Source organism: Cnephaeus nilssonii (assembly GCF_951640355.1).
Source record: "Cnephaeus nilssonii genome assembly, chromosome: 24".
Classification (NCBI taxonomy): Eukaryota; Metazoa; Chordata; class Mammalia; order Chiroptera; family Vespertilionidae; genus Cnephaeus; species Cnephaeus nilssonii.
Window position 1 is genome coordinate 5,443,356 of NC_137095.1, and position 24,060 is coordinate 5,467,415.

The 24,060-nt window shown below is 51.4% G+C and overlaps 2 protein-coding genes across 2 annotated transcripts in view; one reads left to right on the plus strand and one right to left on the minus strand.

Moving 5' to 3' along the window:
- EFL1 (elongation factor like GTPase 1) overlaps positions 1–10,457 on the minus strand; it is an 88,272-nt gene extending 77,815 nt beyond the window's left edge. The window contains exons 1-4 of the mRNA XM_079764055.1: positions 10,370–10,457; positions 9,646–9,749; positions 6,668–6,735; positions 648–732 (exon numbers count right to left, since the gene is read on the minus strand). Of these exons, the coding sequence (XP_079620181.1) occupies positions 648–732; positions 6,668–6,735; positions 9,646–9,736 (244 nt within the window). The 5' untranslated portion in view covers positions 9,737–9,749; positions 10,370–10,457. The remainder of the gene's footprint in view (positions 1–647; positions 733–6,667; positions 6,736–9,645; positions 9,750–10,369) is intronic.
- Positions 10,458–10,615: 158 nt separating this feature from the next.
- SAXO2 (stabilizer of axonemal microtubules 2) lies at positions 10,616–13,803 on the plus strand (the record flags this gene model as incomplete). Its single annotated transcript, XM_079764184.1, has 2 exons — positions 10,616–10,653; positions 13,620–13,803. 2 exons carry the CDS (start codon positions 10,616–10,618, stop codon positions 13,801–13,803), a joined length of 222 nt encoding a protein of 73 aa, XP_079620310.1.
- Positions 13,804–24,060: the final 10,257 nt, after the last annotated feature.

The window sequence follows — 24,060 nt, forward strand, 5'->3', positions numbered from 1 at the left end:
AAACGCTACAGAAGGGAGCGAAGCTGCGGAGAAGCAAGCGGGACAGTGGAGAAGGGAGGGAAGCAGGTGGGGCGGTGGAGACGGCCGCAGGAAGCCCTATTCTTGCAGGAATTTTCCTGCAATGGACCTCTAGTTTATTTATAAAAAAAAAAAAAAAAGTTCCTACATTTTGACGTAGGTGTTTCATGTTTCCTACTCAATCTCAAACTGCTGCTATGATAAAAGCCCAACAAGGCAGGCCATCGAGGCTGTCTGGTCCCTTTAGCCAGGCGGCCCCTTAGCCCTCTCTTTCACAGTAAAGTTGGGTCCGAGTAATCCATTCATCCATCGCTCAGGGTCTGCTGCTCAGCCCCAGCAGCTTGATTGCCCAAAAAGTTGTTATGTGGTAAAGTGGAGTTTAATAATCCATTTTTGAGCCAGGAATAACGGGGAACATAGATTCTGAGTCATTTTTATACAGTGGCTGATGTAGAAAATATGTGATCAGTAGGGGAATAAATAATTGTAACACAGTTAACTTGGCAATTATGATCAGTGGGTTCAATGATTCTCTCTCATCTTTGATGTTTCTCTCTCTCTACCTCTCCTTTCCTCTCTGAAATCAATAAAAATATATTAAAGTGAAAAAAAGAGAGAGATGGACTTACCCTGTGCGTAATGCAGGGAGATGGCGCTGGATTTCATGGTGATGCCCCGGATCTGCTCATCTTCTCGGCTGTCCATGTACCGTAACTGTGGGAATGAAACAAAGGCACCCTTACTTGCCAAGGAATTGAAATGTCACATTCAAGAGGAATGATTGGGACTTTGGTGTTAAGTGCTTAATTTTTTCTTATTTTATTTTTACAGAGAGAAAGGGAGAGGGATAGAGAGTTAGAAACATCGATGAGAGAGAAACATCAATCAGCAACCAAGGTACATGCCCTTGACCGGAATCCAACCTAGGACCCTTCAGTCCGCAGGCCGACGCTCTATCCACTGAGCCAAACCGGTAGGGCTGTTTACTTTTTTAAAAAAAATACATTTTTATTGATTTCAGAGAGGAAGGGAGAGGAGAGATTGAAACATCAATGATGAGAGAGAATCATGGATCGGCCACCTCCTACACACCCCACACTGGGGATAGCGCCCACAACCCGGGCATATGCCCCGAGTGGGAATGGAACCGTGACCTCCTGGTTCCTAGGTCGACGCTCAAACCCTGAGCCACACCGGCCGGGCTTACATGTTTACCTTTTAAACTAAAGGCCCTTTGGGTTTTTTTAAGGTGGGAAGACATGGAGAATGTCAGTTTGTCATGGGGAAGAGAACATACACTGTGTGGCCAGATTATGATGATCTCTGAACGCATAATCATCTGGCCACTCCGTGTATATCCTATATAATAAAAGACTAATATGCAAATTGTCCCCTCAACCAGGAGTTTGACCAGCAGGCAGGCCGGCCAACCGCTCATGTCCCCTCCCCCTGGCCAGGCTGGCTGGACCCCACCCGTGCACGAATTCATGCACCGGGCCTTTAATATATACATATACACATACACATACACACACACACACACACACACACACACACACACACACATACACTGAGTGGCCAGATTATTATGCGTTCAGAGATCATAATAACCTGGCCACTCAGTGTAGACAAACTGGAAGACATGAACTACTTTGCAAATGTAGTCAGACAGCACACAGTCTCCCCGGAGGGTTGCTCATTCAGATTTCAGCTGTGAATGAGGGGTGGTCTTGAGCAATTCACGGAAGGCAGCATCGGGGGAATGTTTTTCCATTCACCAAGAACACAGCCACTCGTTTCCCATTGACAGGCTTTTTGACAAAATCTGAACAGACATCCCAACAGGAGGTCTCTGGAAGCCAGAGACGCCTTCACTCCTTCCCCCAAATTAGGTTTTAAATACGTGGGGTTTTTTTGTTGTTTTTTTTTTTAGAAGAATGATAGGGTAGCCCTAGCCGATATTGCTCAGTGGATAGAGCATTGGCCTGTGGACTGAAGGGTCCCAGTTCAATTGCCATCGAGGGGTTGTACCTCCTCCCCACCCTCCACTCTCTCTAAAAATCAATGGGAAAAATATCCTCGGGTGAGGATTAACCAAAAACAACAACAATGCCCCAACGGGTTTGGCTCAGTGGATAGAGCATCGGCCTGCGGACTGAGGGGTCCCGGGTTCGATTCCAGTCAGGGGCATGTACCTTGGTTGCGGGCATATCCCCAGTAGGGGGTGTGCAGGAGGCAGCTGATCCATGTTTCTCTCTCATCGATGTTTCTAACTATCTTTCTCTCTTCTGCTCTGTAAAAAATCAATAAAATAAGTTTAAAAAACAAACAAACAAACAAAAAAACAACAAAAGGAGAATGAGAAGGTAGAAGACGGTTCTAACAGGGCCATTTCGCTGATGGCTTTTATAAAGCGTAAACGCCCCACACACGGGCCTGCATCTCGTTCCCTGGGCGTTACAGAGCTTCGTACTGACGGTGGCTTCAACGGACCGGAGGACTCCCCTGTCCAGCTCAGCCCTGAGCACCTCACTGACCGCCCCCCGCCCACTGCAGGACGGTCTATTCCCTGCCCTGCCTACTTCTCTCCACTGTCAAACTTTTGAAACCTTCATCCTTTTTTGTTTGTTTGTTTGTTTGTTAAATCCTCACTGGAGAATGTTTTTCCCATTGATTGTTAGAGAGAGTGGAAGAGAGGGGAGAAATATATAGAGAGCCCTAGCTGGTTTGGCTCAGTGGATAGAGCGTCCGCCTGTGGACTGAAGAGTCCCAGGTTCGATTCTGGTCAAGGGCACGTGCCCGGGTTGCAGGCTCAATCCAGTGTGGGGCATGCAGGAAGCCAGCCGATCAATGATTCTCTCTCATCATTGACGCTTCTCTCTCTCTCTCCCTTTCTCTCTGAAATCAAAAATATGTTAAAAAAAAAAAAAAGAAATATATAGAAACATCAGTGTGAGAGAGACACATTGATTGGTTGCCTCTCACATGCACCCCAACCAGGCCTGGGGACCGAGCCTGCAAGCGAGGTACGTGCCTTTGACCTGAATCGAATCCGGGACCCTTTATCAGTCCCTGGGCTGATGCTCTGCCCACTAAGCCTGACTGGTGAGGGTACTTCTTCACACCTTTCTATTTCCTCATTTCTTTCATTCAGAAGCCTTGAGAGTAACTTACTGTCATGGGGTTGCCACAGTGATTCATCCCGCATTCACTCTTTAATTTCCCGAAGAGCTTCATGTCCAATAGCTCTGGCAAACCTAACGCTTAAACGCTACCAAAAACCTCTGGCCAAACACACCAACCTCGTCAGCCCTCACTCTTCTTGGTCAGGGCCTTAGACACACCTGAGTGAGTTATCCTTGGTGCACGTGTGTGCTCTGCACATGCGTGAAATTCTCCCAGGAGTCTCCCGTCTCCTGGTTTCCTGTCTGCCTCTCCATAGGTCCCACTACTGGCCCCTCTTCACCTCTCCCACTTCTCAGAAAGGCCTTCCTCCAGCCCTGGCCGATGTGGCTCAGTGGACAGAGCATTGTCAGCCTGCGGACTGAAGGGTCCCAGGTTCAATTTTGGTCAAGGCCATGCGCCCGGGCTGCAGACTGGATCCCCAGTGGGGCGTGTGTAGGAGGCAGCCAATCCGAGATTCTCTCTCATCACTGATGTTTCCATCGCCCTCTCCCTCTGCCTTCCTCTCTGAAATTAAAAATACATTTAAAAAAAGGAAGGCCTTCCTCCAAAAAGTCTCATTCTCTTGTTATTCTATACTAGAGGCCTGATGCATGAAATTCATGCAAGAGTAGGCCTTCCTGCCCTAACCGGTGTGGCTCAGTGGATAGAGCATCAGCCTGCGGACTGAAGGGTCCCAGGTTCGGTTCCGGTCAAGGGCATGTATCTTGGTTGCGGACACATCCCCAGTAGGGGGCGTGCAGGAGGCAGCTGATCGATGTTTCTCTCTCATCGATGTTTCTAACTCTCTATCCCTCTCCCTTCTTCTCTGTAAAAAACCATTAAAATATATTTTTTAAAAAAAGAAAAAGAGTAGGCCTTCCTTCCCCTGGCTGCCGGCACCGGCTTCCCTCTGGCACCCAGGACCCAGGCTTCCCTCGCAGCCCCCACTTCGCCTGGAAGGTCAACCGGAAGGACATTAGGTCTAATTAGCATATTACACTTTTATTATTATAGACTAGGGGCCTGGTGCACGAATTCATGAATGGGTGAGGTCCCTCGGCCTGGCCTGCAATTGGGGCCTATCGGGGCCTGCGGGCTGGGGAGAAGAACCGTGGGAGGTTGGCCAGGAAGCCTGATTTATCAGGGCAGGCCGGCCTCAGGGAGGGACCCCAGGAGGTTGGCTGGCCACGGGAGATTGGCGGTGGGAACGCACTGACCACCAGGGGGCAGCTCCTTCATTGAGCGTCTGCCCCCTGGTGATCACTGCATTATCATAGCTACCGGTCCACCAGTCGTAAGGGTATATAGATGTGCACATTTCTTCTTTCAATCTTCTATGTGTAGCTTTTTTTATTCCATTTTGCTTCTCCATCTCCCCTTCCCTCTATTCCCAGTCACCTGACAAATCCTGCTGGTTATAGTCTAAACTCATTAAGGCGAGGAACATCTCTATTTTGTATTGCAAGTTATTATTCCCTGTCCTTTCAAAGTACAGTAAGTCCTCGGGTTACATCAGAGATCTGTTCCTATGGCGCAATGTAACGCGATTTTCGCTGTAAGTCAGAACCTACCTACATAAGCACCTACGTCACTCACATGGAGCACAGACACAGCAGTAATGAAGTGAAACAGTAAAAAAAATTTGAGATAACAATTCCTGACCTTTACTTGTGTTAAATAAATAATAAAAAACATAAAGCACCTATGAACATATGTCAAAATGATGGAACTTGTTTTTCTTTTTTTATACATAAACTAGAGGCCCAGTGCATGAAAATTCATGCACTGGAGGGGGTGTCCCTCAGCCCGGCCTGCCCCCTCTCACAGTCCGAGAGCCCTAAGGGGAGGGAAGTGACTCGGAGATCAGGGGAAGGCGACGCCCCATCACACCTCTGCTGCTGCCACTGCCGGCAGCGCAAGCCTCGGCCGGCCCTGGTTATCTGAGCCTCGGGCTGGCCCTGGGCGGCTGGGCAGCCGACATCTGAGGCTTGCCTGTGCCTCGGGCCAGCCCTGGGTGGCTGGGGGGCTGAGGAAACAGGGGGACTCTGGAAGCATGCGCCCAGAGTGACCGGACCCACCTGGGGGCATACCCAGCTGTGCTGTGCGCCTGCCACCCCAGCAGGGTTGAGGGGACTGGGCACCGCCATCTTTGAGGACATGGCAATTAGCATATTCCCTCCCTATTGGCTGTGGGCGCCATATTTGAGGGCGTGACAGTCAATTAGCATATTCCCTCCTTATTGGCTGTGAGCACTGCCATCTTTGAGGGCGTGGCAGTCAATTAGCATATTCCCTCCCTATAGGCTGTGGGCACCATCCATGAGGGCGTGACAGTCAATTAGCATATTCCCTCCCTATTGGCTGTGGGTGACATCTTTGAGGGCGTGACAGTCAATTAGCACATTCCCTCTTTATTAGATTACTAGAAGCCCGTTGCACGAAGTTTTGTGCAAAAGACCTTCCTTCACCTTGCTGCTGGCACCAGTTTTCCGCCAGCACCAGTTTTCCTCTGGCCACCCGCTGATCGGAGCGCCGTTTCCTCTGGCCTCCAGCAGGATCGGCCACCCCGAGTTCCTCCAGCTCCGTTTCCTCTGGCCACCCGCCAATCGGAGCGCCTCCCGCCAGCGCCATCGGCCACCCTGAGTTCCTCCAGCGCCGCCGGTGGAGGAACTCTGGGTGGCCGATTGCGCTGGCAGAAGGCACTCCGATCGGCGGGTGACCAGAGGAAAAGTGGTGCTGGCGGAAAACTGGTGCCGGCAGCCACGCAATCAGCCACCCCGAGTTCCGCCACCGGCGCCTTCCACTGGCCCTATGGGTCCTCCCGCAGCTCCAGCAGTTGGGGACGGCAGGAGGAACGGGGGGCGGGGACTCGTGAGTCAGCCCAATTGGCCACCCCGAGTCCCGCCCCCAGCCTCCCAACGGCCCAATCGTGGGAGTAGCGGAGTGATGGTAATTTGCACATTACCATTTTATTAGGTATGATTAGCTAGGATGGGAGAAGGCCACGTAACCATGAAACGACGTACTTCGAGTCCGAGAGAACCTGAGGACTGCCTGTACAGCTGAAAACGAAGACCTCTTGAGTTCCTTTCCTAAAACATGATTCCTTTCCTAAAGCGTCCCTGAGCCATCGAGGTCTGCAATCATCTGACACACCCTCTTTCCCGGTTCGTGTTCTCTCCTGGGGGTGTAGATGCAAATCTTCCACTCCCATCAAGCAGACCTCGCAAAAGAGCCTTTTCCCACTTTACCCGTGTTACTTCCCGCCGGTTGAGGCTTTCTTTTGCTTTTTCCCCTCAAACCACCCAACTCACCCGCCTGGGGAGAGTCTCTTGGTCTGGGAAAACCGCCACAACGGTGCCAGGATATCGCCTGACTTGTGGCGCTTACGGGATCGCTAAGCGCACCGCAGACGATTCATCACACTGCAGACGGCTCACGCTTGCTGAAAGGCAACAAGTGCTCATCGGCCGTAACGACATACCTTGCCCGCCAGGCGGCTGGAGATGATTCCATTGCTGGATATGAGGCAGTCCGCCAGGGTCGTTTTGCCTGTTAAAATAACAGTACTAATTTAAATCTACTTATTTTTAATTTATCTTTTATTTATTTATTTATTTATTCATTTTAGGCTAGTCAAGTGAAGCAGTGGGAGTGGAGAAGGAACAAAGAAATCTGTAACTGGCTGTGATCAATTATTTTAAATTTTTATTATTATTTTTTAATCCTCACCCCAGGATATTTTCCCATTGATTTTTAGGGAGAGTGGAAGAGAGAGGGAAAGACAGAGAGAGAAACATCCATGTGAGAAAAACACATCGACTAGTTACCTCCTGCATGAGCCCCGACTAGGGCCCGGGCCGGGGAGGAGCCTGCAACGGAGGCGCGTAGCCCTTGACCGGAATCGAACCCGGGACCCTTTGGTCTGCAGGCAGACTCGCTACCCACTGAGCCAAACTGACTAGGGCTTTATTTTTAATTTTTTTAACCCTCACCCAAGGATATGCTTTTTTCATTGATTCTACAGAGAGAGGAAGAGAGAGGGAGAAGGGGGAGAGAGGAACACCGATTGGTCACCTCCCTCTCCTCTCCCCCACCCCTCACCCCAGCCCCGACCAGGGATCAAACCTGAAACCTGGGCATGTGTCCTAACCGTGAATTAAACCCAAGACCCATTAGTGCATAGGACAATGCGCTAACCACTGAGAAACACAGATCAGGGCTATATATATATTTTTGGTAATATATATTTTTTTATTTCAGAGAAGAAGGGAGACGGAGAGAGAGATAGAAACATCCATGATGACAAAGAATCATTGATCAGCTGCCTCCTGTACGCCCTCTACTGTGGATCGAGCCAGCAACCCGGGCGTGTGCCCTTGACTGGTATCGAACCCGGGCCTCTTCAGACCGCAAGCTGATGCTCTATCCACTGAGCCACACCGGCCAGGGCCAGGGCTCTATTTTTTTATTTTATTTTTAATGTGAGGGGCGCCTACATCTCTGCAGATTTAACATCTCACCGTGAGAACTGGTTCGGCAGAGACTTCCCATTTGTGAAGCAGTCACAGGGGCACACGAAAGAGTTTAATGACAGTTTCCAGCCGAGTATCGTCTGGAAGGACACTGGTCCTGGCGCTCAGCGTTCTCTCCGGAGCGAGAGAATCTGTGTCTCCAGCCCCGTAGGTCTCATCCGTCACCCCGGAAAGCTGTCACGCCACCTGTCGCTTACCTGCAGAGCTGCTTTTTGCACGGAGGCATGACTGACTGACATACAGTGACATGCAAAGGCTCTCAGGTGAGGATACAAACCGCCATGCCAATCGGTCTATGGCTGACAAAGGACTTTCATGCCGTCCCTAAAAGTCCCTAAAATCCGTCCTCCAGGACTCGGATCCAGTTTACCGTAATGACCTCATCCATCACCCGACATCAGCCCTGGCCGGTGTGTCTCAGTGGATAGAGCGTTGGACTGTGGACTGAAAGGTCCCAGGTTCGATTCCGGTCAAGGGCATGTACCTTGGTTGTGGGCACATCCCCAGTCAGGAGTGTGCAGGAGGCAGCTGATCGATGTCTCTCTCTCATCGATGTTTCTAACTCTCTATCCCTCTCCCTTCCTCTCTGTAAAAAAATCAATAAAATATATACTAAAAAATAATAAATCAATGGAAAAAATATCCTCAGATGAGGATGAAAGAAAACAAACAAACAAAAAACAACAATAAAATCATCTGACATCTGTTACCCTAACAACGACTCTCAATGCAAATCCTTCATAGCTCAGAAGGAAACACGTCGCACAATAAGTCATTTTTTCTCTCTGGATGCTGCACCGGGCGATTTCAAGCATCGTGCAGTTTTTAACTCCCAAGTTTTAACACTCAAATTCTCATTTAGAAAACAAGGTAACAGTATTGGGTCACGTGCTCCCCAGCCGGCTCAGTGGCTGAGCATCGCCTATGAACCAGAAGGTCAGGGTTCGATTCTGCATTCCCAGTAGGGGGCGTGTAGGAGGCAGCCGATCCATGATTCTCTCATCATTACTGTTTCTCTCTCTCTCTCCCTTCCTCTATGAAATCAATAAAAATAAATCAATGGAAACAACATCCTCGGATGAGGATGAAAGAAAACAAACAAAAACATCAGACATAGGTTACCATAATGACTATCAATGCAAACCCTCCATCGCTCAGAAGGACAACAGGTGGCACGATAAATCATTTTTTTCTCTCTCAATGCTGCACCGGGCGATTTCAAGCATCGTGCAGTTTTTTAACTCCAAGTTTTTTTTGTTTTTGTTTTTGTTTTTAATGATATATTTGTGTTTTGTTTTTTAATATATTTGTATTGATTTCAGAGAGGAAGGAAGAGGGCGAGATAGAAACATTCATGATGAGAGAGAATCATGGATCAGCTGCCTCCCACACGCCCCCTACTGGGGATCGAGCCCACAACCCGGGCATGTGCCCTGACCGGAATCGAACCAGGGACCTTTCAGTTCGCAGGCCGACACTATCCACAGAGCCACACTGGCTCGGGCTAACTCAAATTCTCGTTTAGAAAAACAAGGCAACAGTTTTGGGCGGCGTGGCCCCGGGGTTGAGCATCGACCTAGGAACCAGGAACCAGGAGGTCAGGGTTCGATTCCAGGGCTGCGGGCTCCATCCCCAGTGGGGGGCGTGCAGGAGGCAGCTGACCCAGGATGCTCTCTCATCACTGATGTTTCTCTCTCTCCCCCTTCCTCTCTGAAATTAAAAAACCACCCACAAACAAACATGAAAAAAACAAGGCACCATGCCAGAATGCAAATCACCGGCCAGCTGCCTTTATTTGCAAAGTTTCACCGAGCGCGTCTCTGACATCAAAGGCCGGAAGTCCCGCCTCTCACCCCGCGGACAACCCCGGGGACACCCCTATGGGGGGCCCCCAGCCCCGGGACAGGCCCCCCCGGCCCCTCCTCACCGTGGTCCACGTGCGCCAACACGCAGATGTTCCTGACGTTCGCGGGGTTCCTCTGCAGCTGCACCATCTTCTCCAAACTATTGGGCACCATGGCCGCCGGCTTCCTGGGACGGGGAAGGGCACAGGGACCGATGCCAAGGGGTTCAAATCATTTTTAAAAAATAAATAAATAAAAAACCGCCGAGAGGTGCTGACGGGACAGCTGGGGTGCCGCACCCCGGAACCTGATGCAAGTTCCCGGGAGAAGGGACACCCCCACCCACCGCGGCCCAAGCCCAGCCGCCGCCCTGACGCGCACACCTGCCCGACGGGGCGCGGGGGCGGCACCGGTCCCGACCGGGCGTGGCGGCGGCTGCGAGGCACCGGCGCGGGGTGCACGGAGGGGACCCCAGGGCGCCCCCCACCTCCGCCGCCGTCTCCCCGCCCCGCACTCACCCCGCACGCGCTTCCCGAGGGAAACGTCCGCGGCCCAGGTCGGCCCCCGGCGCCCGAGGAAAAGTTCGGGGTCACGTGGCCCCGAGCCCCGCGCGGCGATGGGGTCCCGCATCCCCCTTCCTCTCAGCGAAGGAAACACCCCAAGTCTACGCCCCCTTCGCCTCCGCGCGTGGGAACCCGGTCCCCGCGGGGAAGCGGCCCGTCCCTTCCCGTCGCCCGGGTTCCCCCCACCACCCGCCCGGAGACGGCCGACGGGGACCCCGAAGCCCGGCGTGGGGGGCGCACCCACCTGTTCGGAACTCTCGCCGGGTCGCACACGCGCGTCTGAGGCGCCCAGAGCTCCGCGGGGGGCAGTGCGCCTGCGCGTGGGGCGGAGCGGGGCGGGGCGGGGGACGCGCGACGTCCGACCCGCGCGTGCTGACGTCACCGCGTCCGTCTCCCGGGCGCCCGCGTTGCCTGGGCGACGGCGGGCGCGTCGGAACTAGGGCAGCGGCTGCTCGGAGGCGCCGCGCAGTGGAGCTGGCGGGCGGAGAGCATGCGGAGCTGGTGCCTGTGTCAGATCTGCACCTGCGGGTGAGCGGCCGCCCGGGCGGCGGCGAGAGGGTGGGCACCACGGGCGCAGCTCGGTCCGCACCGCCGGGGACCGGGGTTTACACGCGGTTTAGACGTTTCTGCTGTGTAGGCGCTCTGTCCCGGGTGCGCACTGACCTGCCGGATGGCTGGGCAAGTCCTAGGCGTGAAGGTGTGGCAGGATTAGGGCTTGTAAAGTGGAGCGATCGGATTCGGCTGGGACCCTGGATGTCCCGCAAATTTTTTTTTTTATTTTAAGGGAAGGAAAAGAAAGATGGAAGAAAAGAAATAGAACAGAACGGTGTGCAATTCTTTTTTTTTTTTTCTTAATATATTTTTACTAGAGGCCCGATGCACGAAAATTTGTGCCAGAGTAGGCCTGCCTTCCCCCAGCTGCTGGCACCAGCTTCCCTCCAGCACCCGGGACCCAGGCTGGCTTCCCTTGGGCCACCTGCAGGCACCCTGGAATCGGCTGGCTTCCCTCCAGCCCCTGCTTCGTCAGGAAGGATGTAGGGAATGACGACTGGAAGATGTCTGGTCTAATTAGCATATTACCCTTTTATTATTATGGATTGATTTCAGAGAGTAAGGGAGAGGGAGAGAACATCAGTGATGAGAGAGAGTCGTGGATCGGCTGCCTCTTGCACGGCCCACACTGGGGAATCGAGTCTGTAACCCAGACATGTACCCTGACCTGAGTCTAAGAGTGACCTCCTGGTTCCTAGGTAGAGGCTCAACCACTGAGCCATGCCCCTCCCAGACCCCGGAACCCAGACCCTCTCCCAATGTGTGCAATTCTTGAGTTTTCAACCCGTTTTGGGCTTCTTTCAGTCTCCCTATTCCCCTTCCCACCCCCCCACCCCCAAGCAGCTCTGGGTCCGAGTGACTGGAAAGGTAGTAGTTGCCACCTTGAGACCCACGACTGGTCTGTGAGTCCTGCCTAGCAACCTTCTGCTCCTGTCAACAGTCCTCTGGGCTTCGCTGTTGACCCAGGGATTAGAGAATGCTGGCTAAGTAAATGTTACCAACAGGTCCCTCCCTCTTTTGTAATCTCCTCCAGAGGGAGATCGCCTGCATGTTGATGGACAGCAGTCCCCTCCCCCAGTTTCATGATAAACATCCTATCTAATAAAAGGCTAATATGCAAATTGACAAATTGGCAGAATGACAGGTCTCTATGATGCGCACTGACCACCAAGGGGGCAGACGGTCAGTGTAGGAGCTGCCCCCTGGTGGTCAGTGCGCTCCCACAGGGGGACCCCTGCTCAGCCAGAAGCCAGGCTCACGGCTGGTGAGGGGTGGTGGGTGGTGGGTGGTGGTGGGAGCCTCTCCTGCCTCCATGGCAGTCGGACATCCCCCAAGGGCGTCCTGGACTGTGAGAGGGCGCAGGCTGGGCTGAGGGGGGACTCCCTTCCCCAGTGCATGAATTTCGTGCACTGGGCCTCTAGTTGTTTATAATTAACTAGAGGCCTGGTGCATGAAGTTTGTGCACGAGTAGGGTCCCTAGGCCTGGCCAGCGATCAGGGCCAATCTGCAGGGTCATCGGGGACTCGCTGGCACCTGCGTTGGTTGGCCTGGTGCCGCTGGTCGCTGGCCCCGCCCCCACAGCTGCCAGTTGGGGCCTGCTGGCTGGGGGCAGCTCCTGTGTTGAGTGTCTGCCCCCTGGTGGTCAGTGTGCGTCATAGTGACCTGTCATTCCACTGTTCAGTGAATTTGCATATTAGGGTTTTATATAGATAGACTAGAGGCCTGGTGCACGAAATTCATGCAAGAGTAGGCCTTCCTTCCCCCAGCTGCCGGCACTGGCTTCCCTCTGGCACCCGGGACCCGGGCTTCCCTCCAGCCCTGGCTTTGTCCGGAGGGATGTCCAGATTGACATTCAGAATGACGTCCGGTCTAATTAGTATATTACCCTTTTATTATTATAGACTGGTGGCCTGGTGCATGAAATCCGTACACATTAAAAGGGAATTAATTAGAGGAAATATTTTAATATTGCTATTTGCCCTTTCTCTATAATAGAAGTGTCAGAGATGAAAGAAAATTAGTAAAATGTATATGAAAATCTCCCTCCTGTCAGAGTCTGGGGCGCACCACGGGACCTAGAGTCAAGTCCCTGCCCACCACCCGCACACACTTCGAAAACACAGGAGACCCGGCCGGCCCCACCCCCATCAAGCCCTCCAGGTGGAGGTCACGGCCTGAGATCCCCCATCAAGACCCACTGGGCAGGGGGGGTGCGGCCTGAGGTACCCCGGCCCGGTACTGGGGCGGGGGGCATGGTCTGAGGTGTCCTGGCCCAGCGCTGGGGTGGGGGTGTGGCCTGAGGTCCCCCATCCAGCCCATCCCCCCCCTCCGCAGCATCACGTCAGCGCTGGGGGGTACGCACGCAAGCAGTGTGATGTTAGCGCTTGGGGTGGAAGTCCCCGCCCCCGTCCCCGCCCACAGACTGGTCGGGACTGGAACACCATAATGGACAAATTAGCATATTACCTCTTTATATGTATAGACTAGAGGCCCGTCGCACGAAGATTCGTGCAATAGGCCTTCCCTCCCCTGGCTGCCGGCACCAATTTTCCTCCAGAACCCGGGACCCAGGCCTCCGCTCTGGCCGCCGCCTTCTGTCTTCGCTCCAGCTGGAGTCTTCGCTCTGGAGCCTCCAGTCTTTGCTCCAGCTGGAGCACCACTCCTGTAGTTCCCTCCGCCCCCCGCCCTCCCCATCATAACAGGTGTCCTGCCCCGCCTGGCCACTCCACACCTGTGTGCATGCTGCCCAGAGGCCTGGAGCGGCTGGGGGGCGGGGCCACCGCCACCTTTGTCGGGTTAATTTGCATACTCCCTCCCGATTGGCTGGTGGGTGTTGCAAAGTGATGGTCAATTTGCATATTTCTCTTGTATTAGTGTAGATTATCACACAACATGTGTTTGAAGGAGAAGATAACCTTCCCATTTGGTTTCTGTCTCCCCAGGCGACATCGCTGTCCACATGGAACCACGAGGATTTATGAAAACTCTGGCGCATTTTGCCCAACGACGGAATATTTGGAAAACTACCCCACGTATGGCAACGTCCCTCCAGCCCAGAGTCTCAAGCCCAAGCCAGGAGCCCGGGCGTACCGCGGTCAAATGGAAGGAATAACGACCTTTAAGTAAATACGGAGCAGCTCTTTGCTTTCCTTCTTCTCCTCCCAGCTCTTCTGGGTCTGAGGAACGTTGTTGAACTCTTCCCGGGGGACTCCTCGGTGGATGGACGTCGGAAGCCATCCAAGACATAGAAAGCTAGCTGAGTCATCCTGTGAGGAAAAAGCAAACAAACAGAAAGACGAGGATTGAGTTTGAATGACAGACAATGAGCAGGGAAATAGTTCTTTTGAGATGACTTGACCTGCTAAAATCCCTTGTATTTTATCTGTTTTCTACTGTCACCAGGACCGGGAAGAATAGTTTTCTGTCTGTTCTATCTGCAGCTCCTCTGACCTATTTTCTATACTTTAGCCTGCCAAGGTGCTATTTCTTATTTTTATTTTTCTAAATTATTATTTTTATTTTTTAATCCTCACTCGAGGATATGTTTCCATTGATTTGTAGAGAGAGTGGAAGAGAGAGGGAAAGAGAGAGAGAAACATCGATGTAAGAGAGACACATTGGTGGGTTGCCTCCTCCACGTACCCCGACCAGGGCCCGGGCTGGGGACATGCCCTTGACCAGAATTGAACCCAGGACCCTTTGCTCTGCAGGCCAGTGCTCTATCCACTGAGCCAAACTGGCTAGGGCAAGATGATTTTCTTTAAATGCAAATCTAATCCTTTCACCTCCCTGCTTAAAATACTCTTATGCTTTCTGTTGTTTTTTTTTAAATATATTTTTATTGATTTTTTACAGAGAGGATGGGAGAGGGATAAAGAGCTAGAAACATCAATGAGAAAGAAACATCGATCAGCTGCCTCCTACATACCCCCTACTGGGGATGTGCCCGCAACCAAGGTACATGCCCTTGACCAGAATCGAACCTTGGACCCTTCAGTCCGCAGGCCGATGCTCTATCCACTGAGCCAAACCAGCTAGGGCCTCTTATACTTTCTTATTGTATTTCTTTCTTTTTTAGAAAAAATCAGGTGCTTTATTTTTTGGGTTGCAATTTTTTTAATCAAATTTATTGATTTTCATACAAACCCAAATTTTTACCAATACCCCTTCATGGCTTGGCCCTTACTTGCTTCTCTACCTTATTTTCCCTACAATGGCCTTACACTTATATCCCACTAGAGGCCCGGTGCACGAATTCGTGCACCAGTGGGGTCCCTCGGCCTGGCCTGCGGGATCAGGCTGAAACCGACTCTCCGACATCCCCTGAGGGGTCCGGATTGCGAGAGGGCACAGGCCAGGCCAAGGCACTCCACCGGTGCACGATTGGGACTGGGGAGGGACACGGGAGGTTGGCCAACTGGGGAGGGACTGCAGGAGGGCTCCAAGGCATGTCCGGCCTGTCTCACTCAGTCTCGATCAGCCAGCAAGCTAACCTACCGGTTGGAGCATCTGCCCTCAGGTGGTCAGTGCATGTCATAGTGAGCAGTTGAGCGGCCTTAGCATATCATTAGCATATTACACTTTGATTGGTTGAACAGACGACCGCACAACAGGACACTTAGCATATTAGGCTTTTATTATATAGGATAGGACATGTTTCATTTCTCGCAAGTGCCAGGATTAACTTGCCACAGAGCCTCCCAAGATGCTAGTTTCCCTGCCTGAGAACTCCCCACCCTCTGACTCCAGTTAATGCCCCTTCAACCTGCACATCTCCATTCAGGCATCCTTCTGCAACGCCTTGGACACCCTCCCCCCCAGCAAACAGTAGGTGGACATCCCCAGGCCAGCACCCAGGCCAGCTCTCCTCGCATCTGCCTATCATGTATCAGTAGGTTGGTCTCCCTGTTCTGTGAAAGCAGGAAGCGTGTCTGTCCTCACTCACCTCAGCATTCTGTTTCCACAAACCTAGTGCAATGCCACGAGCACATAGTAGGTCCTCAATATTTATTCAATGGGTGATTAAAAATAATAAGTCCTCCTGAGCCTACCCTTTTCCTTCAGACTGAGCTTTTCTGATCTCTTTGTGTATCTGTCCATACACTGGGTTCGTTTTCTTGATTCTGTTCATGTGCCCGCTACATTCAAGGCGCGGTCTTGGGCATGAAGTACAAAAGCCTCAATGAGAGCTTCCTGCTTTGAAGAAACTCAGACGTCACATTTCTACAATTTGGGGTTTAAAAAAACCATACTGTACAATAAGCATGTCAAATTAGTGGCCCGCGGGCCGCATGCCTGGTTTATTTGGCCTGTGTTACCTTTTGAGTTTGGCGTGCTTGCTCTACAGCAACATTCATTTTTAGTGTTTTTTTTGTTGTGTTTTCTTTTATTGATTTTTCACAGAGAGGAAGAGAGAGGGACAGAGAGTTAGAAACATCGATGAGAGAGAAACATCGATCAGCTGCCTCCTGCACACCCCCCCACCGGGGATGTGCCCGCAACCGAGGTACGTGCCCTTGACCGGAATCGAACCCGGGACCCTTCAGTCCGCAGGCCGACGCTCTATCCACTGAGCCAAACCGGTCCTGGCTATTTTTAGTGTTATCCATTCCATATATATATATGTATGTGTATATATATATATGTATGTGTGTGTATATATATATATGTATGTGTATATATATATGTATGTGTGTGTATATATATGTATGTGTGTATATATATGTATGTGTGTGTATATATATATGTATGTGTATATATATATGTATGTATGTGTGTATATATATATATCTATGTGTGTGTGTATATATATATCTATGTGTGTGTGTATATATGTATGTGTGTATATATGTATGTGTGTATATATATGTATGTGTGTATATATATGTATGTGTGTATATATATGTATGTGCGTATATGTATATATGTGTGTATATATATGTATGTATATATGTATGTGTGCATATATATGTGTGTATATATGTATGTGTGTGTATATATGTATGTATGTGTATATATGTATGTGTATATATATGTATGCGTATATATATGTATGCGTGTATATATATGTATGTGTGTATATAGATGCATGTGTGTATATATATGTATGTGTGTATATATATGTATGTGTGTATATATATGTATGTGTATATATATGTGTGTGTGTATATGTATGTATTGTGTATGTATATGTATGTGTATATGTATATATATGTGTGTATATGTATGTGTGTATATGTATGTATGTGTATATATATGTATGTGTATATATACACACACACATATATATATACATATATATATACATATATATATGTGTGTATATATATATACACACACACACACACATATATATATATATATATATATATATATATATATGCCTAATATGCTAAGTGTCCAACCAAGTAGTTGACTGACTGGTTGCTATGACATGCACTGACCACCAGGGAGAAGGTGCTCTGATCGGCAGGTTAGCTTGCTACTGGGGTCCGGCCTATCGGGACTAGGTGAGACGGGGCTGGACACATCCTGGAGCCCTCCCGTGGTCCCTCCCTGGCCACTAGCCCTGATCGGCCCTGAATGCCAGCCAGGTGGAGGGACCCCACCTGTGCATGAATTTCATGCACTGGGCCTCTACACACACACACACACACACACACACACACTGGAGGCCTGGTGCATGAAATTTGTGCACTTGGGGAGGGGGTCTCAGCCCAGCCTGTGCCCTCTCGCAGTCTGGGACACCTCGGGGGATGTCTGACTGCCGGCTTAGGCCCGGGGACTGGGCATCCGATAGGGTCTAAGCCGGCAGTCAGACATCCCTTTCACAGTCCAGGGCTCTCACCGCCCAAGACCCCTCGCTCCTCCCGTTCGCCTGCAGCGGAGGCGGGAGAGGCTCCTGCCACCGCCACTGTGCTCACCAGTCGTGAGCCCGGCTTCTGGCTGACCGGCAATCCCGCCTTCGCGGCAATGCTAAGGAGCAGCAAGCCCCACTTCTGGCTGAGCGGTGCTCCCGCTGTGGGGAGCGCACTGACCACCAGGGGGCAGCTCCTGCGTTGAGCGTCTGCTCCCTGGTGGTCAGTGCGCATCATAGCGACCGGTCGTTCCGCTGTTCGGTCAATTTGCATATTAGGGTTTTATTATATAGGATCTTTATTGATTCCAGACAGAAAGGGAAAGAGAAAAACATCAATGATGAGAGAGAATCGTGGATCGGCTGCCTCTTGCACACCCCCTACTGGGGATCGAGCCCACAACCTGGACATGTGCCCTGACCAGGAATCGAACGGTGACCTCCTGGTTCATAGGTCAACGCTCAACCACGGAGCCACGCCGGCCGGGCGGTGTTACCAGTTTTCATTTTGTTTCCCATAGAGCTCATTCCGACCGCATGACTGAGGTGACATCAGAGTTGGCAGAACTCTGCCCGGAAAGTACGACTCTGGACACGTCAAATGTTCTGGGGACACGTCCGATGAGTAAAAGCGCACTTTCCCCTTACTGCTTCTTTCTAAAAAAATTGCTTTGGCCCTAGCTGGTGTGGCTCAGTGGGTAGACTGTTGGCCTGCGGACTGGAGGGTCCCTGGTTCGCTTCCAGTCTAGGGCACATGCCCGGGGTTGTGGGCTCCATCCCCGGTAGAGGGGGCGTGCAGGAGGCAGCTGATCCATGATTCTCTCTCATCATGGATGTTTCTCTCTCTACCTCCCTCTCCCTTCCTCTCTGAGATCAATAAAGATATATTTAAATAAATAAATAAATAAAAATTGCTTGGGGTTTGGTGGTGTACTTTCTAACACGTAACTAACCTGGCTAGAGAACCTCAGACTTCTCCTTCCTTCTTTTTTTAAAAAAAATATTTTTTATTTACTTATTTATAATATATTTTATTGATTTTTTGCAGACAGGAAGGGAGAGGGATAGAGTGTTAGAAACATCGACGAGAGAGAAACATCCATCAGCTGCCTCCTGCACGCCCCCTACGGGGGATGTGCCCGCAACCCAGGTACATGCCCTTGACCGGAATCGAACCTGGGACCCTTCAGTCCGCAGGCCGACGCTCTATCCACTGAGCCACACCGGTCAGGGCCAGAAACTCAGACTTGTAAGCTTTCTCTGTCCTCTCCTGTGCATCCCACGCCCCCCTGCCCTCAGCCTTCTTCCCCTCTAGCTGGCGCTCGGGAAAAGCAAAGGGAAACTCGCCGGTGGCAAGAGGCAGGGGTATGGGACCTCTGCTGCTATCTACCCGCCAAATGACACATATTTATTAGGCATTTATTACGTGTCAGGCACGTGGGATACAGAGATGAGCAAAAACGACACAGTCACGGCCTCTCTGTGCTCATGGGCATTGTATCCAGTGGAGGTGCTAATCAAAAACATCCCTCAGAATAAGAATAAAAGTGCAACAATGGCCCTGGCCGGTGTGGCTCAGTGGATAGAGCATCGGCCTGCGGACTGAAGGGTCCCAGGTTCGATTCCGGTCAAGGGCATGTACCTTGGTTGCGGGCACATCCCCAGTAGGAGGTGTGCAGGAGGCAGCTGATCGATGTTTCTACCTCGCTATCCCTCTCCCTTCTTCTCTGTAGAAAATCAATAAAATATATGTTAAAATATCCTATATAATAAAAGCCTAATATGCTAAGTGTCCGATCGTCCAGTCGGCTGCTCAACCAATCAAAGCGTAATATGCTAATGATATGCTAAGGCAGCTCCACCGCTCGCTATGACGTGCACTGACCACCAGGGGCAGACAGTCGACTGGTCAACCAGTCACTATGATGTGCACTGACTACCAGGGGGCAGATGTTTCGACCAGTAGGTTAGATTGCTGCTGGGGTCCGGCCAATCGGGACTGAGAAAAACAGGCCGGACACGCCCTGGAGCCCTCCCGCAGTCCCTCCCTGGCTGGCCAACCTCCCATGTCCGTCCCTGGCCCCGATTGTGCACCGGTGGGGTTCCTCGGCCTGCCCTGCACCCTCTCGCAATCTGGGACCCCTCGCGGGATGTTGGTGAGCTAGTTTTGGTCCGATCCTGCTCAATGCAGGAGCTGACCCCTAGTGGTCAGTGCGCTCCCACAGGGGGAGTGCTGCTCAGCCAGAAGCCGGGCTCATGGCTGGCAAGAACAACAGTGGTGGTGGGAGCCTCTCCCACCTCCGCGGCAGCGCTAAGGATGTCCAACTGAAGGATTGGGCCTAAGCTGTCATTCGGACATCCCCTGAGGGCTCCCAGACTGCAAGAGGGTGCAGGCTTGGCTGAGGGACTCCCCCCGCTCCCCCTTTAGTGCACGAATTTCGTGCACGGGTCTCTAGTATATCTATTAAAAAAAAGTGCAACAATGATAAAAACTATGAAGGAACCAGAGAGCCAGAATAAGAGAGGTTTGGCTTTATCAGGAAGATGCAAAAAAATGAGCTAAAATAGGAATGATGTGAAGCAGGTAACCTGATTTTTTTTAATTAAATTTTTTATTATTGATTTCAGAGAGGAAAGGAGAGGGAGATAGAAACATCAATGATGAGAGAGAATTATGGACCGGCTGCCCCCTGCACGCCCCTCACTGGGGATCCAGCCTGTAACCCAGGCATGTGCCCTGACTGGGAATCAAACTGTGACCTCCTGGTTCACAGGTTGATGCTTAATCACTGAGCCATGTTGGCCAGGCCAGTTACTTCTTTCCAGTAGCTTATCAGCTGTCACTATTATAATATCTTCTGACACTTTCCTTGGAAAACGGCAATACTGCATGGAAAAAATCTATAATAATAAAAGCATAATATGCTAATTAGACCAGACAGCCGAACGACCTTCCAGACATCATTCCCGATGTCCTTCCGGATGAAGCCGCTGTGGCGGGGGCCAAGGCAGAGGCGGTTAGGGGTGATCAGGCAGGCAGACAAGCAGTTAGGGACAATCAGGCAGGCAAGCAGAGTGGTTAGAGGTGATCAGGCAGGCAGACAGAGTAGTTAGGGGTGCTGAGGCAGGCAGATGAGCGGTTTGGGGCGATGAGGCAGGCAGGCAGATGTGGTTAGGGTTGATCAGGCAGGCAGAGCGGTTAGGGGCGATCAGGCAGGCAGGCGAGCAGTTAGGGGTGAACACGCAGGCAGGTGCGTGGTTAGGAGCCAGTGGTCACAGATTGCGAGAGGGATGTCCGACTGCCTATTTAGGCTCGATCCCACAGTCGGACATCCCCTGAGGGGTCCCGGATTGCGAGAGGGTGCAGGACGGGTGGAGGGACCCCCCTCCCATGCATGAATTTCGTGCACCAGGTCTCTAGTCTCTCTATATAAAAGCCTAAGCAGTCATTAGCACCGGAGAACCAAACGACTGGCTGGTAGCTATGACATGCACTGACTACCAGGGGGCAGACGCTCAACGCAGGAGCTGCCCCCTGGTGGTCAGTGTGCTCCAACAGCCAACCTCCCACAGTCCCTCCCCCCGGCCGGCCGGCCTGGATCAGCTCCAATTGCCCACCAGGTGAGGGACCCCACCCGTGCAACGAATTCGTGCACCGGGCCTCTAGTTAGAAAGAAAAGAATCTGTGAGGCTATGTGTCAAATTTATGTATTTCAGGTCGGATTACCGCCCCTATGAGATAGTCCCCCCGCCTCGCCACCTACCAGAAGAATACAAACCCAAATCGGGTGACATTGATCTCGACACCACCTACAAACGGGACTTTAACCCGTATCCAGCGCAGCCCGTGGCGATAGTGCGGCCCCTGGAGAGACGACACGTTAAGAAAGGGAAGCTGGACACTGTCCCCACCTACAAAGGTAACCCCATTTCAGAAAGGACAGAGCCAGCCCGCCCGGCGTGGCTCGGGGCTTGAGCGTCGACCTATGTCACGATTGATTCCCGGTGAGGGCACATGCCCGGGTTGCAGGCTCGATCCCCAGTGTGGGACGTGCAGGAGGCAGCTGATCAGTGATTCTCTCTCATCATGGATGTTTCTCTCTCCCTCTCCCTTCCTCTCTGAAATCAATAAAAATGTATTTTAAAAAATTAAAAAGGATGGAGCCGAAACACTGGGACTCACTTGTCGCTTTGGCATCTAACATCCAATCATTATTTTATTGTGTTGCCAAACTTAGCCCTCCTGGCTTAGGAGAAATAATATTGGGCGAAATAATCCTAATAATAAAAGCCTACTATGCTAAGTGTCCGGTCGTCCGTTCAACCAATCAAAGCGTAATATGCTAATGATATGCTAAGGCTGCTCAACCGCTCGCTATGACGTGCACTGACCACCAGGGGGCAGACGCTCAATGCAGGAGCTGCCCCCTGGTGGTCAGTGCGCTCCTACAGGGGGAGCGCCGCTCAGCGAGAAGCCGGGCTCACGGCTGGCGATCGCAGCAGCGGTGGTGGGAGCCTCTCCTGCCTCCGTGGCAGCACTAAAGAGCGGGCCTAAGCCATCAGTCAGACATCCCCTAAGGGCTCCTGGACTGCGAGAGGGCGCAGGCCAGGCCGAGGTGAGGGAACCACCCCCCAAGTGCATGAATTTTGTACACCGGGACTCTAGTATTGTACAGTGAAAAAAAAAAAAAAAAAGACCATTTGCTGATTGAGAGTTAATAGACCTGGATCCTGGGCCACATTCAGCCACTTGCTTAGTTTTGTTACATCTCAAAATATAAACAGCCCGGCCAGCGTGGCTCAGTGGTTGAGTGTCGACCTATGAACCAGGAGGTCACGGTTCGATTCCCCATCAGGGCACAGGTTCAGTTGTGGGCTGAATCTCCGGTGTGGGGTATGCAGAAGGCAGCCAATCCATGATTCTCTCTCATCATTGATGTTTCTCTCTCTCTCCCTCTCCCTTCCTCTCTGAAAGCAATAATATATATATATATATACACAAACACACACATACATACAAAGGATGCCACAGGGCAAGCATTATGTCACACTTGTCATATTAAGTTGGTACCATTCCAGTCCTTCCATCCCAGAATGAGTTTAAAGTCTACCAAGCATCCTAGCAACCTTCTTCAAAACCAAGGAGCGTGTAGATTTTAATTCAGCCATTTCAATCATTGCATTAATTCCCTAGCCAGTGTGGCTCAGTGGATAGAGCGTTGGCCTGTGGACTGAAGGGTCCCAGGTTCAATTCTAGCCAAGGGCACATGCCCGGGTTGTGGGCTCGATCCCCAGTAGGGGGCGTGCAGGAGGCAGCCGATCCATGATTCTCTCTCATCCTTGATGTTGCTATCTCTCTTTCTCCCTCTCCCTTATGCTCTGAAATCAATAAAGAAATATATTTAAAAAAATAATTGCATTAAGGTAAATGACCCATCCATGGTGATTAAAACACAAAGATTGTCATAGTACATTGGAAAAAAAACAAAAAACACACCCAACACTGTGCTGTCTCAATAAAACCTGCATTACACCCAAAGAGAAATGGGTTGAAAGTTTAGGGTGGAAAAATATAGGCCATGCGAACTCTAGTGAAAAGCAAGCTGAAGGGTTGACAATATTAGTATCAGAAAACATAGTCTTCAGAGCAAAGAATATTACCAGCGGTTATGAGGGACGTGAGCTCAGGATTCAAAGACTCATTCTCCAACCCTCGGTTCCTAAGAGCAAGAATACAGTTGAGCCCAGCTGGTGTGGCTCCGTGGTTGAGCATCAACCTATGAACCAGGTGGTCATGGCTTGATTCCCAGTCAGGGCACATGTCCGAGTTGCAGGCTCCATCCCCAGTGGGGGGCGTGCAGGAGGCAGCTGATCCATGATTCTCACTCATCACTGATGTTTCTCTCTCTCCCCCTCTCCCTTCCTCTCTGAAATCAATAAAAATATGTATATACTAGAGGCCCGATGCATGAAAATTCGTGCAAGAGTAGGCCTTCCTTCCCCTGGCCCGGCACCGGCTTCCCTCTGGCTCTGGCTTTGTCAGGAAGGATGTCCAGAATGACGTCTGGAAGATGTCTGGTCTAATTAGCATATAACCCTTTTATTATTATAGACTAGAGGCCCAGTGCATGAAATTTGTGTGCTTGTGGGGCGGGGTTCCCTCAGTCCGGCCTGCACCCTCTCACAGTCCAAGAGCCGAGCCCTCAGGGGATGTCTGACTGCCGGCTTAGGCCTGCTCCCCACGGGAAGCAGGCCTAAGCTGGCAGTCGGACATCCTTAGCGCTGCTGTGGAGGCGGGAGAGGCTCCTGCCATTGCCACTGCACTCGTCAGCCGTGACCCCACCGATGCATGATTGGGGCCGGGGAGGGACGTGGGAGGTTGGCCAGCCGGGGAGGGACCGCAGGAGGGCTACAAGGCGTGTCCAGCCCATCTCGCTCAGTCCCAATCAGCCGGACCGCATCAGCAAGCTCACCTACTGGTTGGAGCATCTTCCCCTTGGTGGTCAGTGCACGTCATAGCAAGCAGT